Source organism: Astatotilapia calliptera, chromosome 11 (assembly GCF_964374335.1).
Source record: "Astatotilapia calliptera chromosome 11, fAstCal68.1, whole genome shotgun sequence".
NCBI classification, from domain to species: Eukaryota; Metazoa; Chordata; class Actinopteri; order Cichliformes; family Cichlidae; genus Astatotilapia; species Astatotilapia calliptera.
Window position 1 is genome coordinate 36,018,198 of NC_137432.1, and position 19,517 is coordinate 36,037,714.

The following is a 19,517-nucleotide window of genomic DNA, read 5'->3' on the forward strand; positions in this document are numbered from 1 at the left end:
CTCCAGATAAATAAAAAGAGCCACGTGGTTTAAAAAGTCGTTGTTGAATGCTTTTGTCCGACCCAGGTTGCCTTGGAGTAGGGGCACCCGAGTTATTTGGTTAGGCACAGGACGACGGAGTTAAGTGGGACCGTGCTAGTATTCCGTGTGCAGGCGCTGCTATCATTGCAGGTCCGGGCCTGGAGTCCTCCTTTTGTGCCTACTGTTGCCAGGTAACTAACCCCATTCTTACTGAAGTAAGTGTCCGGGTCAATCGCGCTAGAGGGGGGTACGGACTTAGATCCCACCACCCGCTAGTCGTTCAAGGCAGCCTGTGCGCCCTTCTACCCCTACATAGCAGGGCTAGTAGCCCCTCACAATTGGCGTCACGAACAGGATTCACCCATTGGCTCGGGGTCGTTATAGAGGAGGAATAGAGTTAAGGCAAACATGTCTGAACTAGAAGATTTGAAAAGGAGCTTTGATGAACTACAAGGGAGGCTTGCGGAGCAGGCGGGTGCCTTACAGCAGGCACGAGAAGAACAGAGAGAAGCTCTTTCTCTCGCAAGGGCAGTGATTGATCAACAGGCCCAAGCTTTAAAAGCCCCGGCGGCAATCTATGTCCACCGAGACCGCAAACTGGCAGATTTTAGTGGTTGCCCTGGAAAGAGTGGAGATGATTGTGTGGAAGAGTGGATCGCGGCAATGCGGTCTGCGTTCCAAGTCATGAAGGTGCCAGAGGCGGACCGTGTAGAGCTGGTCAAGCAACACATAAAAGATGAAGCCAGGGCAACTGTTAAGTTCATGTTGGATGGGGCAGTAGAGTCTGTCGAGGGCATATTTGAGGTTCTCCTTCAAACCTATGGAGACAAGGTCCCCATAGGTACTAGGTTGAAGGAGTTCTATGAGAGAAGGCAGATGTCCAGCGAGACGGTCAGAACTTATGCCTATGACCTACGGGAGAAGCTGGCTTTGATTAAGAGGCGAGAACCCAACCGCGTTCCCGACTCAGAGACGGTGTTGAAAGAACAGCTAGTGCTGGGTTTGCGAGATGACCTTTTGAGGCGAGAGATGAAGAGGAGGGTCAAAGAGGAGAAAGGCCTAACCTTCATCGGGCTGCTGCAAGCCGCAGTTGACTGGTCCGAGGAAGAAGAAGCCCAGTCCTCTCTCGCCTCCCAAAGTAGGCTCAGAACTAGAGGTGCGGTTAACGCTGCAGTACCGGCCGAAGATAAACCATCCCCCCTCACCCTGGAGATGCTCCACGAGGAGGTTAGGAAACTAGCTGCTCGTCAAGAAGAGCTGTACTTAGCACTACAGAGCAGGGAAAGAGGGAGCAGCCAGCAGAGTGCACAGCGCAGGCGAACACCCCTGAGGGACAGCGAAGGGCGATATATTTGCTACAGCTGTGGAGAGCCTGGCCACACTAGCCGGCATTGTACCAAAAAGCTAGATGCAGGGGCTCTGGCCCCTATCCCCATAGACCTGGCGCAGGTGGCATTTTCTGGCAATCCAAACGCCAAGGGTGGGGCCAAGAAACACCCCACCACACCGGCCATAGGCCGCCAAGCAGCCGAGTGTCTTCTGACAGAGGTGGAGGAGAGCCTCCAAAGGAGTGCTCTTGGGAGGTGTCGCACCGTCCACCTTAAGATAGGGGGGGTAGACACCACCTGCCTCTGGGACACGGGGTCAAATGTGACAGCTATTACGGAGTCCCATTTCCGTAGGTGTTTTGGGCCACAGGAGTTGAAGTCAGCAGACTGGATTGAGCTCACAGCCGCAAACGGGCTCGATATTCCTGTCTTGGGCTGCTTGGAGGCCGAGGTTGAATGCGCCGGGAGAGTGGTTGGTAAGAAGTGCATTTTTGTACTCACCGATACTCACCCCCAGGTAGACAAAGCTAATGGGCTCCCGGGGATTGTGGGGATGAATGTTATAGAAGACCTCGAAGCGCTCTTTATCGCAGATGGGGGTCGCGTCCACATGGACCCCCACGCTCCAGACGAGACAGAGGCCACCATCCGTCGGTTGATAGCCCGAGCGAGGAAGGAGTTCCCGCGCACGGGTCCGGGTGGCAAAATCGGGTTCGTCAAGGTGGCTGGCAGGGAACCCGTCATCATCCCCCCGAGGAGCGAGAAAGTGGTGGAGGGTCGTTGCGGGGTCTCACCTAGGGTTGAGTGCCAAGTGCTGGCAGAGGCGGCAAAAGAGATAGAGCTGCCGCGGGGACTGTTAGTTGCCAACACTATTGCGACAACCAGTGGTGGAAGAATCCCTCTCAGAGTGATGAACACAAGCGAGAGGGCTGTCAAGCTGATGCCAAGAGCCAGGCTTGCCGTTGTAAGCAAACCACGAGCTGTGCTCCCCAAAGAGGTTGTATGGGTAGAGGAGAGAGAGGGGGCACTCGTGGTTAAGCCGCTGGGTCAGGGTGAGAGTATAGCAACAGGGGGCGAGGTTGGGCAGTTGCCGGTCCCTGTACAGGCTAACACCCGGGACCTCACTGAGCTACAGCGTCAAAAGCTTTGTCGGCTGTTAGCCCAACACCAAGACGTATTTTCGGCAAGCGAAGTTGATTACGGCTACACCACCACGGTGACACACAGTATCCCCACCGAGGCACCCCCAATCAAACAGAGGCACCGAAGGGTCCCACCCCATGTCTTTCAAGAGTTTAAGAGGCACGTTCAGGAGCTCGTTAGCCAGGGGATCCTCAAAGAGAGCTCCAGTCCTTGGGCCTCACCTGCGGTGGTGGTTATTAAGAAAGATGGAAGTGTTCGATTCTGCTGCGATTACAGGCGGCTGAACGAAGTGACGTGCAAAGATGCCTACCCACTTCCCCGCATCGAAGAGTCGTTGGATGCGCTCGGCAATGCGCTGTTATTCTCGACCCTGGACCTGACCGCAGGCTACTTCCAAGTGGCCATGAGCGAAACGGACAGGGGAAAAACGACGGTTACAACACCATTTGGCCTGTTTGAATGGACTCGGATGCCATTTGGCTTGTGCAACGCCCCAGCCACTTTTCAGCGGCTGATGGGTATGGTACTGGGGGATCTCAGTTTTGATATACTCCTTGTCTACCTAGATGACATTATAGTCTTCTCCCGGGACTTTGATAGTCACTGCGAGAGGCTTGAGACGGTGTTCGAACGTTTGAAGCAGCACGGGTTGAAGTTGAAGCCGACCAAATGCTTCCTTCTGCGGCCGGAGGTTAAATTCCTTGGCCACGTGATTTCTGCTGAAGGCGTTCAGGTAGATCTAGAAAAGGTCAAGGCCCTGGAGACATGGCCGGCTCCAAGGAGCGTGCGAGAGGTGAGGCAGGTGCTTGGATTCATGAGCTACTACAGGCGGTTTGTGCCAAGGTTTGCACAGTTGGCCAAGCCTCTGCATGCCCTGGTTGGGAAAGGGTTGAAAAACACGTCGAGGGGCACCCAGGCGTTTGTTTGGACCGGCGAGTGCCAGGAGGCCCTGGACGAGCTGAAACGATGCCTGGTGTCCCCTCCAATCCTGGCATATCCCAACTTTGGCCTACCCTTTATATTGACCACAGATGGGAGTCTGCACGGACTCGGGGCTGTGCTCAGTCAAAAACAGGAGGGCGTAGAGCGTGTGGTAGCCTACGCGAGTCGGGGGCTGAGAGGCTCCGAGAAGAATGACAAGAATTACAGCGCATTTAAACTGGAACTTCTGGCGCTTAAATGGGCTGTCACAGAGAAATTCAGGGACTACCTGATGTACGCCAGATTCACAGTAGTCACGGACCATAACCCGCTGCGCTACCTGGCAACGGCTAACCTGGGGGCTGTCGAACAGCGGTGGGTAGCACAACTCGCTGAGTATGACTTTGAGGTGTGTTACAAGCCTGGGCGACAAAACACGAATGCAGACGTCCTCTCCAGAATCCCCGACCAAGAGGAACCCGAGCAGGAGGACACAGGCAAGGACTTTATCAAAGTGGGCCCGGAAGAAGTGCGTGCGTGTCTGTGGCCCGCTAGGTTGGAGAAGGATGGTAGGGCTGATCTGAAAGCCAGAGTACAAGCGACTGCTGGGAAAGCTCTCGGTGGGCACAGCTGGGAGGAGGTCGAAGGGGCTCAGAAAAGCGACCCGGTCGTCGGGCCCGTGTATCGGGTGGTTGAGAGGGGCACGGAGATGAGCCATGCCGAGCTCCACGCGTTAACACCGGACGCGAGGCGGCTTCACCAACAGCTCGACCGCCTTAGGCTTTATAAGGGTGTGCTGTATAGGCATGTCAGTGACCCTCGTGATGGGGAGGAGATCAGGCAGCTCATTGTCCCAGAGACCTTACAACATAAGGTATACGAGAACCAGCATGAGCATGGGGGGCATTTCAGTGCAAAGAGCACCCTCGCGGCGATGAGAAGGAGCTATTACTGGCCTACCATGAGTAGAGATGTTCAAGATTGGGTTCAGCAATGCAGGAGGTGCGCATTGGCAAAGGATGTCTTCCCCAACCACAGGGCCCCCATGACCTGCAGCAATGTCACCGCACCCCTGGAGGTCCTCGCTATGGACTATACGGTGCTAGAAAAGTCTTGTGGGGGTTACGAAAATGTCCTTGTCCTTACAGACATGTTCACCAGGTTCACCGTTGCCGTCCCCACCAGAAACCAAACTGCTGAGACGACAGCAAATGCTTTGCTGAAACATTGGTTTACCTATTACGGGTGCCCGGCCCGGTTGCACTCCGATCAGGGGAGGAGCTTCGAGGCTAGTGTGATAAAAGAGCTGTGCAGGGCCTACGGGATTGCCAAGAGTCGCACCAGCCCTTACCATCCGCAGGGGAACGCGCAGTGTGAGAGGTTTAATAGGACCATGCACGACATGCTCAGGACACTGCCACCAGAGAAGAAACGGGATTGGAAAACATACTTGCCAGAGTTGGTTATGGCTTATAACTCTCGTGAGCACTCCTCCACGGGTTATGCGCCCTTCTACCTCCTGTTCGGGAGGGATGCCAGAATGCCCTTGGACCTCTTGGGAGGGAAAGACATGAGGGAACCAGAGGCGGACAATCTGGACGACTGGGTCCGGGACCACCATGAGAGGCTTAGGACCGCGGTGGAGGTAGCAAGCTCGGCTACTCAGGAGGCCTCTAGGAGGAGGAAGAGGATCTACGACCGGAAGTCCCGCGGCGCCCTGCTTCAGTCTGGTGATCGGGTGCTGTTGCGCAACCACAAGCCCAGAGGCAGGAATAAGATCCAGGACAAGTGGGAACCCAACCCTTATTTGGTGGTGAAACAAAACCACCCCGACATTCCTGTGTTCACGGTCAAGCCAGAGAAGGGTGGCTCGACGAGGGTCGTGCATAGGGATCAGCTCAAATTGTGCACCTTTCAAGCGCCGACATGGCAGCCGAAGCAGGCCAACAGGCTGCCAGCCGAAGTGGAGTCCGATACCGACTTCATGGAGGGGGTTTGTGTTCTACCACTCCCATGTGAGTCGGACCCGAGCGCTCTCGTTGCCCCAGGGGCGGACGAGATCGGCGACTATGTCGCCCAGGGGTTAGAGCCGGATTTAGCGGGGGAGGTACAACCAGTTATGGCCCTAAGTGAGCCAGAGGACAGCGATGGGGCCTCAGAGGCGAGTGATGAGGTGCACGAGGAGCGAGGGGAGGTTTTGCAGTCTGAACGCCCTTTGAGGCGAACCCGAGGGGTACGTCCTGCGAGGTATAGAGATTATGTTACGAAATGAAGCCATGGATTACTGTTATGCTCATTTGCAATGTAATGCGAGTCATATGTGAATGGTATAGAGTGTTACTGAACATGTGAGTTAATATGTGTTATTCTGTGTTTGTTACAGGGATGAACTGCTTGAGTCGTCGCTGGTGTGGCAGGGTTTAGCTGGGGGGAAATGTGAGGGCACATATTTACAACCCTTAGAAAACGGTCACGGGGTTGTTTACAGTCTGAAGCAGCCAAGAGGGAGTGACGTAGCGTGAAGAAGACGGACATGCGCAGTGGGAGAGAAGACGAGCGGAACAAAAAAAAGCACACGTGTCTGGATGAGAAGAGACGCTAGGAAAGGGCCGCGGTCAGGAAGAGACCCGAACAAAGTATAAACGGGAGGTTAGCGAGACAGTATACGGTACCGCAGCGAGTCTAGGCTGGGTTTCCGTCCGTGTATGCACTCTGACTCCGGCTACAGCGGCCTTACGGGTGTAACGTCGGGGCGAAGTGTCGGCGGAGATAGCGCTAGCAGAGGGGCTAATCGAGAGCGAAGGCTAGCGGCCGCTCCCCTCCAATCGGCCTCAGTTTCCCGGCGTTGCCAGTAGAGTTTGGCGACAAGAACGTCTAGAAAGCGAGACAGCACGGCTGGCTGTCTGGCGAAGGACCAGCGAGTTTCCGGGAGAGGAATTGGGCGGCCTCACTTCGCACGGCCTGGGGACTGCCGTAGCTCCGTTAGCCCGCGGGACCGCCATCTTGGGCCCCGATGTCGGCGGTGTTTGGAGTACCCTGCCACCCAGACGACGCTCCGGTTGTTCACCCTGCTTCAGCTGGCTGTGTGTAAAAGTTTCACCTACCCGTGGGTTCATTACGCTCCATTTCAGGAGGGGCAAAGGTACAGTTCCTGTGTTTTATTTCCTTGCTTTGATGTGGACCAGAGAATGAACATTCTATTCCGGCTGTGGAAGTTCTGGACAGCCTAACAGACTGCAACTCCGGTTAATGACACATACCCCTAGAACTATCTGTCCGTCCCTCCCCAGAGACAATTTACTGGAGTGAACTGTAAAGACTGAAAATGTTCCTTTGGTGTGTCGGACATTGTAAATGAGGTGATGAGACTGTGTCGACCATTTTAGACAGAATATTTGCTGTGTTAACTTTTACTGTTCTGCTGTGTTGTGAGTGTTTTTCCTGTGACTAGGGTGGGCTGTGTGGAGTCGAGGACTCCCAACTCTGGGTCTCACCAGTCTGTTTTGATTTATTTTACCTCATTTTATTTCTTTCATTTCTTTGGTCCTGGGGAGGCTCCTTGCTGTTTTCCCTTTGCTCTCCAGGGCCCTGTGGACATTGTTAACCAAGTTTGGTTTTTTTGAGGGCTCTCCAGATAAATAAAAAGAGCCACGTGGTTTAAAAAGTCGTTGTTGAATGCTTTTGTCCGACCCAGGTTGCCTTGGAGTAGGGGCACCCGAGTTATTTGGTTAGGCACAGGACGACGGAGTTAAGTGGGACCGTGCTAGTATTCCGTGTGCAGGCGCTGCTATCATTGCAGGTCCGGGCCTGGAGTCCTCCTTTTGTGCCTACTGTTGCCAGGTAACTAACCCCATTCTTACTGAAGTAAGTGTCCGGGTCAATCGCGCTAGAGGGGGGTACGGACTTAGATCCCACCACCCGCTAGTCGTTCAAGGCAGCCTGTGCGCCCTTCTACCCCTACATAGCAGGGCTAGTAGCCCCTCACACTTATTCCAGTCTGTTTCTATAGAAAACCCTGATAGATACTTTGTAGAGTGGGATAGGACCCTCTCAAGATTTATATGGGCGGGTAAAAAGCCAAGATTTAAGTTCAAAACACTTCAGCTTCCCAAAGATAAAGGAGGATGAGGCATCCCTTGCCTACAGGATTACTACAGGGCAACACAAATAAGAAATCTGGTGGGCGGGTGTAAACCCGGATACTGTTCAACAGAGACACGAATCTGGCATTGATATTTGACATCACAACAGAGAGACGAATCTGGCATTGATATCTGACATCACAACAGAGAGACGAATCTGACATTGATATCTGACATCACAACAGAGAGACGAATCTGACATTGATATCTGACATCACATCAGAGAGACGAATCTGGCATTGATATCTGACATCACAACAGAGAGACGAATCTGACATTGATATCTGACATCACAACAGAGAGACGAATCTGGCATTGATATTTGACATCACATCAGAGAGACGAATCTGGCATTGATATTTGACATCACAACAGAGAGACGAATCTGGCATTGATATCTGACATCACAACAGAGAGACGAATCTGACATTGATATCTGACATCACAACAGAGAGACGAATCTGGCATTGATATTTGACATCACATCAGAGAGACGAATCTGGCATTAATATCTGACATCACAACAGAGAGACGAATCTGGCATTGATATCTGACATCACAACAGAGAGACGAATCTGGCATTGATATCTGACATCACAACAGAGAGACGAATCTGGCATTGATATCTGACATCACAACAGAGAGATGAATCTGGCATTGATATCTGACATCACAATAGAGAGACGAATCTGGCATTGATATCTGACATTACAACAGAGAGACGAATCTGGCATTGATATCTGACATCACAACAGAGAGACGAATCTGGCATTGATATCTGACATCACAACAGAGAGATGAATCTGGCATTGATATTTGACATCACAACAGAGAGACGAATCTGGCATTGATATCTGACATCACAACAGAGAGACTGGATGTCATGTCAGAAAGATGACTGTGATGTCAGAACCCTCTAAATCTTGTAATTTACAGATGGTAAATGGCCTGTATTTGCATAGCGCTTTACTAGTCCCTAAGGACCCCAAAGCACTTTACACATCCAGTCATCCACCCATTCACACACTTGTGATGGCAGCTACATTGTAGCCACAGCCACCCTGGGGCGCACTGACAGAGATATTTAATTCCAAATGATTTGACTGCATCATTGCGTCTTTGAGTTATGACCCAAACTCTCTATCAACTTTGTGAATAAATTCACGTCCCCCTGTGACCTCATAATTACACCACAGTTCAGATGGCATGAATGAGTCATGAGGTCACACCAACAGTGACAACATCAGCAGTGACATCACTAAAGTTGCCAGGTGAGTCCATAAATAGAACCCGTGACGTGGAGCAGGTACCGCCGTTTTGGACAATGCCACGACGCAGGTATAGACGCAGACATGCGAGGTCTTCTCGCCCCGTTCGCAGACACAAGAGACCCCACAAGGCCTCGGGTGTCCGCAGACGTGGGAGAAGATACCGTTGCAGACATTAGACAATCTCAATAAACATGTAGGATGAACATCAAAACTTTGGTCCAATCAAGTTTTTTTTAGATAACATATGTTGTTGTTGTTCTGTGTGTGTTTGTTATCAATGTTGTGGAAAAAAGTTAAGCTTAGTAAGCCATCAAGCACTGATCACTCGTAGAAGAGCACCAATAGGAGACAGAACTAATTAGAAGGTGTTATTATTCAGTCTGTACATCGAATAGAAGGCACTAACCACAAGGTGATCTTCAATTCATCTCTGTGTGAATGTGAACGGGGCGAGAAGACCCCCACTAACTGCATGTCCCTAGACTGTGGGAGGAAGCTTGAGAGAACATCCAGACTCCACACAAAGACCCCGGCCTGATGAGGCTAGGGTCCTGAGTTCGATACCCTAAACTGAACGCAGGACAGAGGAAGGGATGGGTGATGTTCATGTGCGCCCAGGTGTATGATGTGGCTCTTTGTCTGTGACTGGTTGGCTGTCCCAGCCCTGGCCCTTCATGTATTTCAGTAATGTCCTTTTCTCCCGTCTCGTTTACATGTTTTTCCCTTGTGACCCATTCCTTCTGTCACGTGTGTTTCCCCCCCAGCCATCATGTTCTGCTTGTGCTTAGTTATGTCCATGTCTTATCTCCTGTCCCCTTTTCCCTCTGTATGTATTCACAGTGTACGTGTTCCTCGTCGGTTCGTCATGCTAAGTCTGCGTGTCTTATTCCGTCATGTGTCATGTATCACTCCAAATCTCACTGACTTTAACTAATAATAACTGTTTGCTGAGTGTTATGTCTAAAAGGTATTGCACAATCGCCTCTAGTAGAGGATCAGGTTTGTTTTCCACTGATAATGGATTTTAACATGACTGACCAATGATTGTGGAGCACGTCAATGTAGGATCTTATAAATACAACGAGCAAACTTAAATGTTTTAAAATGTTCAAAATATTAATATATTATATTTCTGAAGTATGACGGAAGGAAAAAGTTACATTTTTTTCATATTTTAAAAAAAAATCCATGGGTTTAATGGGTCCATCATCACTATATTGAGGGCCTTGTATAATAGCCCAACTGCAAAAGTAAAGATTAATGGTGAACTTTCAGATGCTTTCAAGCTTGAAAGGTCCACAAGACAAGGATGCCCACTGAGTCCACTCTTATTTGCTATTTTTATAGAGCCATTGGCTGAAAGGATTAGGCAGAATGGTAACATAAAAGGGATTAATATCACTGGAAGTGAGCAGAAATTGGCCTTGTTTGCAGATGACATTTTGGTTTACTTATCAAAACCTACCGAATCACTTATGGAGCTCATGTCAGTGTTAAAGGAGTATGGGCTATACTCGGGATATAAATTGAATATACAAAAAACACAAGTTCTTAGTAGCTTTTATAGCCCTCCCCAGAATCTGCTCAACAAATACAAACTAAGCTGGGACAAAAGAACTATCAAATATCTGGGCATAAACTTATCAATGGATATAACTAGCTTGGAAGAAATCAACTACCCCCTACTTAAAAAAGATATCATGCTAGATATTAGCAGATGGTCTATCTAAGCATTTCTTCTAGAGTGGACATCATAAAAATGAATATGCTCCCAAAGATATTGTACTTATTCCAGTCTGTTTCTATAGAAAACCCTGATAGATACTTTGTAGAGTGGGATAGGACCCTCTCAAGATTTATATGGGCGGGTAAAAAGCCAAGATTTAAGTTCAAAACACTTCAGCTTCCCAAAGATAAAGGAGGATGAGGCATCCCTTGCCTACAGGATTACTACAGGGCAACACAAATAAGAAATCTGGTGGGCGGGTGTAAACCCGGATACTGTTCAACAGAGACACGAATCTGGCATTGATATTTGACATCACAACAGAGAGACGAATCTGGCATTGATATCTGACATCACAACAGAGAGACGAATCTGACATTGATATCTGACATCACAACAGAGAGACGAATCTGGCATTGATATCTGACATCACAACAGAGAGACGAATCTGGCATTGATATTTGACATCACATCAGAGAGACGAATCTGGCATTGATATTTGACATCACATCAGAGAGACGAATCTGGCATTGATATTTGACATCACAACAGAGAGACGAATCTGGCATTAATATCTGACATCACAACAGAGAGACGAATCTGGCATTGATATCTGACATCACAACAGAGAGACGAATCTGGCATTGATATCTGACATCACAACAGAGAGATGAATCTGGCATTGATGTCTGACATCACAACAGAGAGATGAATCTGGCATTGATATCTGACATCACAACAGAGAGATGAATCTGGCATTAATATCTGACATCACAACAGAGAGACGAATCTGGCATTGATATCTGACATCACAACAGAGAGATGAATCTGGCATTAATATTTGACATCACAACAGAGAGATGAATCTGGCATTGATATTTGACATCACAACAGAGAGATGAATCTGGCATTGATATTTGACATCACAACAGAGAGATGAATCTGGCATTGATATTTGACATCACAACAGAGAGATGAATCTGGCATTGATATTTGACATCACAACAGAGAGATGAATCTGGCATTGATATTTGACATCACAACAGAGAGACGAATCTGGCATTGATATTTGACATCACAACAGAGAGACTGGATGTCAATGTCAGAAAGATGACTGTGATGTCAGAACCCTCTAAATCTTGTAATTTACAGATGGTAAATGGCCTGTATTTGCATAGCGCTTTACTAGTCCCTAAGGACCCCAAAGCACTTTACACATCCAGTCATCCACCCATTCACACACTGGTGATGGCAGCTACATTGTAGCCACAGCCACCCTGGGGCGCACTGACAGAGATATTTAATTCCAAATGATTTGACTGCATCATTGCGTCTTTGAGTTATGACCCAAACTCTCTATCAACTTTGTGAATAAATTCACGTCCCCCTGTGACCTCATAATTACACCACAGTTCAGATGGCATGAATGAGTCATGAGGTCACACCAACAGTGACAACATCAGCAGTGACATCACTAAAGTTGCCAGGTGAGTCCATAAATAGAACCCGTGACGTGGAGCAGGTACCGCCGTTTTGGACAATGCCACGACGCAGGTATAGACGCAGACATGCGAGGTCTTCTCGCCCCGTTCGCAGACACAAGAGACCCCACAAGGCCTCGGGTGTCCGCAGACGTGGGAGAAGATACCGTCGCAGACATTAGACAATCTCAATAAACATGTAGGATGAACATCAAAACTTTGGTCCAATCAAGTTTTTTTTAGATAACATATGTTGTTGTTGTTTTGTGTGTGTTTGTTATCAATGTTGTGGAAAAAAGTTAAGCTTAGTAAGCCATCAAGCACTGATCACTCGTAGAAGAGCACCAATAGGAGACAGAACTAATTAGAAGGTGTTATTATTCAGTCTGTACATCGAATAGAAGGCACTAACCACAAGGTGATCTTCAATTCATCTCTGTGTGAATGTGAACGGGGCGAGAAGACCCCCACTAACTGCATGTCCCTAGACTGTGGGAGGAAGCTCGAGAGAACATCCAGACTCCACACAAAGACCCCGGCCTGATGAGGCTAGGGTCCTGAGTTCGATACCCTAAACTGAACGCAGGACAGAGGAAGGGATGGGTGATGTTCATGTGCGCCCAGGTGTATGATGTGGCTCTTTGTCTGTGACTGGTTGGCTGTCCCAGCCCTGGCCCTTCATGTATTTCAGTAATGTCCTTTTCTCCCGTCTCGTTTCCATGTTTTTCCCTTGTGACCCATTCCTTCTGTCACGTGTGTTTCCCCCCCAGCCATCATGTTCTGCTTGTGCTTAGTTATGTCCATGTCTTATCTCCTCCAGTCTGCAAGTTGCATCCACAGGCAAGATTAATATACCCCTTCAAAGTGTTTTTTTTTTCTTTTCTCTTGATATTCATTAAGCACTCTTTAGTTGTGTGTTTCAGCTCTCAGACTGATATTTATGCCCCATGATTAGCACTGTTAATGTGTTTGGTATCCAGGGAGCACATCCAGTGTTGGGGTGCCTGGTTATGATCCTCTCACTCATCCAGCCTATCGGGGCCTTGCTGCGCTGCGGACCACAACATCACCTGTATGTATCCATCTGTGTGTGTTTAATTAATATACTATATCATGCCTATACACATTTAAGAATACTCTGTTCAAATATTATTTAAAAAAAAATTAAAAATGGCCTCACTTTTTTTTTCTCTACAATTATTTAACAAATTTTGAAAACACGATAAACCAAAGGAATGGGGCAGTACATGCTTAATGACTAAATGCACTGCTCACTCGGCAAAGTGAGGTTATAAAGTTATTTGATAACCCTAAGAGTTGTATTCATACTTCAGCCATAAAAGTTTTTAAAATTTCAAACTTTTGCAAAGTGTAGCCTGCATGTGCTTTATCAGAGCACACTTTCACACTGAAACACCAAGTAGGAAACTAATTTGCACATGACTCGTGAAAGTTATTCCTTCCTCTTAGTAATAATGGTACTTTTAATAAATATAGCCTGGTTGTAGCTTTGGAGGCCAGACTCAGTAAATGAAATATTTTTTAAGTGAAATATAGATTTAGTAAAATTGTATGTTCAGTAATGATACTTGTTTTCATAAATTGGATGCAGGAGAAATCTTAGACAAGAACTTCAGAAGCTGATGATTTTATAGTTCTTCTCTTTTCTTTGATAGGAGGTATCTGTTCAACTGGACACATTTTTTAAATGCGGTGGTAATAAAATCTATAGCTGGTAAGCTTGTGTTTTACTTCATTCTACCATCTTGCATATATGCTAACATTTTCAATAGCAGACACACTGTCACCCATGCTGCTCGTCTTAAAATGCCTGCTTCTTTGTGTCACACAGTGGCAGCCATATTTACAGGCCTGGACAGGATTGACAGTGATGATGGGTGGCTATTGAAAGTGATGGGTGGCTTCTTTGCCTGGGAAGTTCTCTTCATCATCATTTTGGAGGTCCATGATTGGGTAGTTAAACACAGAGGTAAGCCTTTTTTTTTGCATTTCAGTGATGAAGGAAAAAATCATCACTACCCATATACACTTTAATGACAAAAACCAATCTAGACCCAACAGTCCATTTGCACGGTGAAGAGCCACCTGATCAGTTCAGCAGCATTTAGCTGACTGAGCGAAGAGTATAACCCCTGTACACCTCAGAATGTGGTTGGATGGGTAAAATAAACAGCACTGTATCACAAGATTTTCTGTGTATAACACAGCAGCATCAAATATTTGTCACGGTACGGCATGGCACACCATGGAAGGAGTGGGGAAGGAGGACCCAGGCGCGGTGCTCTACGTATAGACAGTGTTTATTTACAGAGGGTGATATCAAACAACAATAAATCCCCGTGTTTCTCCCCAGACTCCCGTGTTGTGTCCTCCAAGTGCTCTCTGCTCCCGTGTCTGCACTCCCGGTGCTCGCTGCTCCTTAAGCCTTCCACGCTCCTCCTGCGGGAAACAATAGCGGCAGCAGTCAGGACACTGAACAATGGCAGGCATACACTACACGACCAAAACCTAAACTGGGTAACTAACGTGGAGTCCCAAGCAATGATCCCGCGTCGGTGGGAGCTCCAAGACTCTCTTAAGTAGCTCCCCCGACGAGGCCTGATCAGCAGCAGGTGTGTGGCTTCGGGTGTGGCCAGTCCCCTTGCAGGGCCACACCCTCCAGGCCTGACGCCGCCTATAAACAAGTGCTCAGCCACCCACACACACATATACACAAGCACAGGGAAGGGGGAGCAACACCAAAATACACAGCAATAATAATAATAATAATATAATACAAGACTGCTCAGGGATCCTGGGTCGCCCAGTCCCAGGACCCTGACAATATTGGTATTTATGAATTGATGAGTGAAAACGCGTAAGAATGTCTCAATGGTAGTCTGCTGGAACAAAAGCTGTTACACTTTAACTGTGCTGAAGTACAGCGACAAAGGAATCTTTATCTTTCGATTTATTAAATGCATGAAAATACTCTGGGAATACTATACACGAAGGCTCAGCTCATGCACCACCAACCTAATGTTATCAGAGAGAACTTGCATTGAAATGTCTCAACTGAGACTATCCAATTTTGGACACGTGTAGTTTGACAATGCTGTGGCTCAATGTGTGGCTCAGTCACACAAATTATTAAAAAAAAATATGATCACAACCTCTTTGTGTCTACAAAAACTGGTTAATGTTTGGTGATTTTTAAAAAATGTTTTACCCCCCCGTGCCGCACACACTTTCCATGACCAATGGCAACTTGACATGCTAAATGTTTACATAGAGCTTCCAGCACATTGTTATCGTTCTGAAAGTTGTTGTTTTTTTGTTTTTTTTCAATCACCACAACTACTCAACTCGACTCAATTTTATTTAAATTGATTTCAAATTGTTCTTCTTCTGTTAAAGCTTAAAACTAATATCATAACTCAACCTGTATAAATAAAATGATTAAAAACATAGCTGACTGCTTTAGTTCACTTCAGTTAATGTGCCCTGCAATATTTCACTGTTCTTTGCTCTGGGTTTCAGATGATACTGCTGATCAAATGGAATCAGCATTGGTAAGCTGAAAGAAATATAAAAGCAAGCAATCACTGATTGCCACAAGATGGAGTATTTCTAATATAATTTTACTTTTTTTGTCAGGTCAAAGGTGACAGTTGCCTGATCGCTGTGTACCTTCTGGGAAACCTTTGCTTTTTGGTGGCACTTCTGGTTGGAATTGGAGAAAAATGAGCAGCAGCAGAATCTTCCAGAGTGTTTCCCTGTAGTTTTGTTGAATTTTATCATCAATTTTAACATACTTGATGAGAGACTGCACTGGAAATTCAGACCCACTGATGCATCAGTTGGCGAATCCTGGAAAGTTTCTCAGTAATGTCTTTAAAAAATATTACTTATGTTTTTTTTCTCTTTTGCTTTTAGTTGATAATTAAGGTGTACTTTCAATCAGCATTCAATTTCACTGGGCCAAGCATTACTGTCGTGTGTGTGTGTGTGTGTGTGTGTATAATATGTCTCACAGTTGCAAAGAAAGAAGTAGTTTCAGTCGCCTTTAGCCTCCACTCTGGCTGCCAGGTAAACCAGTTTCATTTTACAAGCTGGTTACATTTTTTAAGCCAAACAGCAATTTTGTATTAAAAAGTACTTTTAACAATTTTTCCTTTTACATTTTTAAATCAGGTCAACTCGACCCACATCATAATGGGAGGGTTAAAGCCCTTTTCACACATTAACATCTGTTAATATGACAGCATCTATGTATGAATCTGCACCTTTGTCACTTTCATTTGAAAAAAAAAACTGTCATTGATTCAGCTCCTGAACTTCCCATTTAATGTACATTTTTTCATATATTTCTAATAATCTTGCTGTCAATAACAACTGACAATAAGACAACAAATTTTTAACTTCATTAAATTGAAAATTATGTATGTCAGTGTAGTAGTGTTAAATGCTTACCAGGTTCAGATGCAAATGAAGAAACTCCACTCAGGCAAGTCTGCTGGACCAGATGGAGTGAGTCCCCTCAAGGCCTGTGCCCCCCAGCTTTGTGGAGTCTTCCATAAACTGTTCATGCTGAGTCTGAAGAGGGTCCCAGTGCTGTGGAAGACATCAAGCCTCGTCCCTGTACCAAAGACGCCACGTCCCAGTGGCCCCCAGGATTACAGGCCTGTGACACTGACCTCCCACATCATGAAGACCCTGGAAAGGCTCATCCTGGACCAGATCTCACCCATTGTCAGACCACATCAGGATCCCATTCAATTTGCTTACCAGCCCCGTCTCACAGGACGCCATCATCTATCTGCTCAATCGTGTCTACATCCACCCGGACCAGCCGGCGAGCACTGTGAGGTTCATGTTTTTTTTACTTTTCCAGTGCTTGGTGATAAGCTAACAGCGATGCAGGGGGATGCTTCTCTAGTGTCCTGGATTGTTGATTACCTGACAGGAAGACCACAATATGTGCGTCTTCCACATTGTGTGTCTGACAAGGTAATCAGCAACACAGGAGCACCATAAGGGACCATCCTCTCCCCCTTCCTCTTCACCCTCTACACCACAGACTTCAGCTGCTGCACAGAGACCTGCATCTTCAGAAGTTCTGATGTAAATTTGTAAGTTTTGATGTAAGTAAATTTGCGGTCAATTTAGACTCAATTCAAAATCTCCTACTTGGGACGAACACTAAATGTAAATAGCTGACTTTCTAAATAAACCTATCCATCTTTGCAAGGTCAATTTTTGCTTTCATTAAATTCCAAATGTTTAGCCATAATTAGCTTAGCTGTCCTACTCTTGTTACTGCTCTTTCCTACTGCTGTTACAATCAAATGAACATCTCTGCAAAGATAAATTAGCTGAGACCTTAGGTTGATGGTAGTTACTAGCAAACACAGAAACTTACATACACTATATAGTACAGTTCTATGATACATCACCAAATAGAACAATTTGTGGCAATGCAGACAAGCAGAGAAACAGTTTAATTAGTTGAATTTGTTCACTTGATCGGAGGTGTGTTTCCTGCAGATATACAACATCGGATCTCAATGATTTTAAATGAGTAAAAGCCCTTGTGCGTTTAACCGGATTATTTATACCTTTAACATTCCAGCTTATAAAACGAAGAGCAGATGACTTTGCGAGCTTGCCATTCAGGTACCAAAATGCAGGTGCAGAAAAAATATGTCCCAACCTCTGGAATAATAAATCTTTCGTGCTTGAATCGATACGGTCCAATATCCTCTTTTCAGAGCTAGCAATAGCTCTCATAATCTCACTCATGTCATGGGGTGGTGCCTCCGGTCTGTCCTCAGCATGGTCCTGTCAGGATCTGACGGCGCCCTGACCGGTCGACCTGCCAGTGTGTGTAAATCTGTGTGCGTGTGTGTTGCATCTTCAAAAAATAAAAATACAATAACTGAGCCTTACACCGGAGTATCGTTGCACTGGTTTACTGAACCTTACTTTCAGGGCATGTACAGAACATGAGCATCCATTTTCTACTGCCTCCTACAGGACACACACTTCTTCCACTTCCTTACACATTAATGTAACACAGAACTAATACTGCCTCTCCTGGCATTACCATTGTAACAACACATTCATTCTGTTTCTTTCAGAAGAATAACAGGAACTTAGGATGTAGGTATCTATGAATAATAACTATTATGTATACTCATATATTTATATAACCACTTATATCTTGCGATACCACAGTGTGAATATGTCTCTCCTATCGCCCTGTCTTCCCCTCCGGCTCCGCTGTGATGTGCTAGGAGGTAACCTAGCAACAGGCTACCTCCGACCCGGAAGTGCTGTCGCCCGGAGCTGCCGCACCTGCAGTCAATCCACCAGCTGCTGCCAATCAACTAGTAGCAGGGCTACTTAATGGTGTGGCTGAGCGACAGACAGCGCTGGAGTATTGCACTAAACCTGGTAGTGTTTTTGAGTCGCTAACGTTATTGAAGTGCTGTCTGATCTTCGTACTCATTCTGCTGTCGTGTGTGTGTGTGTGTTCACCCAGGGATTGACGGAGGATTTACGGACACTAAGGAAGCACTTGGAGGAGAGACGGGCACTCACTACCACGCACGGGCTTACACGGAAGGAGGGACGCACTATCACCATTGTTGCACATTTGAGCTGTTGTCACATTGCTGCACTGTAAATAAATGCACTGTCATTATTTCTGAGCTCCGCGCCTGAGTCCACTCTTTAACAACCGTGACAGGTCCGAGGCTTTTGCGGCCTGCTCTTTCCCCGATCTAGTTTTGCTCATATTTCGTACACCGTAGCCTTGAAGATGTAAAAAGTGCCTCAGAGCAGCACACGGGCGTGTTATCGTACTGTTGTTAAAAGTTCGTTAGTTTTGGAGCAATGGAATTATGAAACAAGTTAGTCCATTGAGGAGCCCTGTACAACACGTCTTCACATGGCTACCAGACACGCCCCCCGTCATTTTGTTATTATTCAATTCAGAACTGCCCAGACCAGACACAGTGACGTTTCACCAGAATCCCTTTGATCTCTGGTCTTCTTTATGACATCAGCACACGAAAACCTATAAATAGGGGAGAGGTTCTCACTCTTGTCAGTCTTTCAAAGAGAGTGGAAGAATTCACTAGGCAGGAAACTACTGGAAACTTGCGTTTCTGACACAGTTGACGGTATTTTTAAAAAATCTTTTAGTTGGTACAGAGATTTAGCATCAACTTCAATTTGAAATATGAGTCTGTCAAATCCTGTTGTATGCAACATGAGAGCCGAGAACGAAAAACTTAAACAGCAAATCAAAGAGCTGAAAAATGAGAATAAAACTCTCAAACAACAAAACTCTACCATACGTGACCTTAAAGTCGAGAACGCCGACCTTAAGGAGCAAAAAAGAGAGCTCATAAATGAGAACAAGATTCTCCAAAAAAACATTGAAGTTCTCTTCAAACGAAGTGGGTTCTCTAAAAACA

At 46.6% G+C, this 19,517-nt stretch overlaps 2 protein-coding genes across 3 annotated transcripts in view; both read left to right on the forward strand.

The window, feature by feature from the left end:
- Positions 1–406: 406 nt before the first annotated feature.
- LOC145419259 (uncharacterized) overlaps positions 407–19,517 on the forward strand; it is a 76,529-nt gene continuing 57,418 nt past the window's right edge. The window contains exon 1 of one of the 2 annotated variants that reach the window (XM_080308518.1): positions 407–417. The gene's annotated coding sequence lies outside the window, so the exon portion shown is untranslated. The remainder of the gene's footprint in view (positions 418–19,517) is intronic. The other variant, XM_080308515.1, reaches the window with a different exon arrangement.
- On the forward strand, positions 11,946–18,746 carry LOC113031413 (ferric reductase 1-like). The gene is made up of 6 exons (XM_080308520.1): positions 11,946–13,105; positions 13,710–13,768; positions 13,886–14,023; positions 15,574–15,605; positions 15,691–18,489; positions 18,578–18,746. Exons 1-5 carry the CDS (start codon positions 12,981–12,983, stop codon positions 15,778–15,780), a joined length of 444 nt encoding a protein of 147 aa, XP_080164646.1. The 5' UTR covers positions 11,946–12,980; the 3' UTR covers positions 15,781–18,489; positions 18,578–18,746.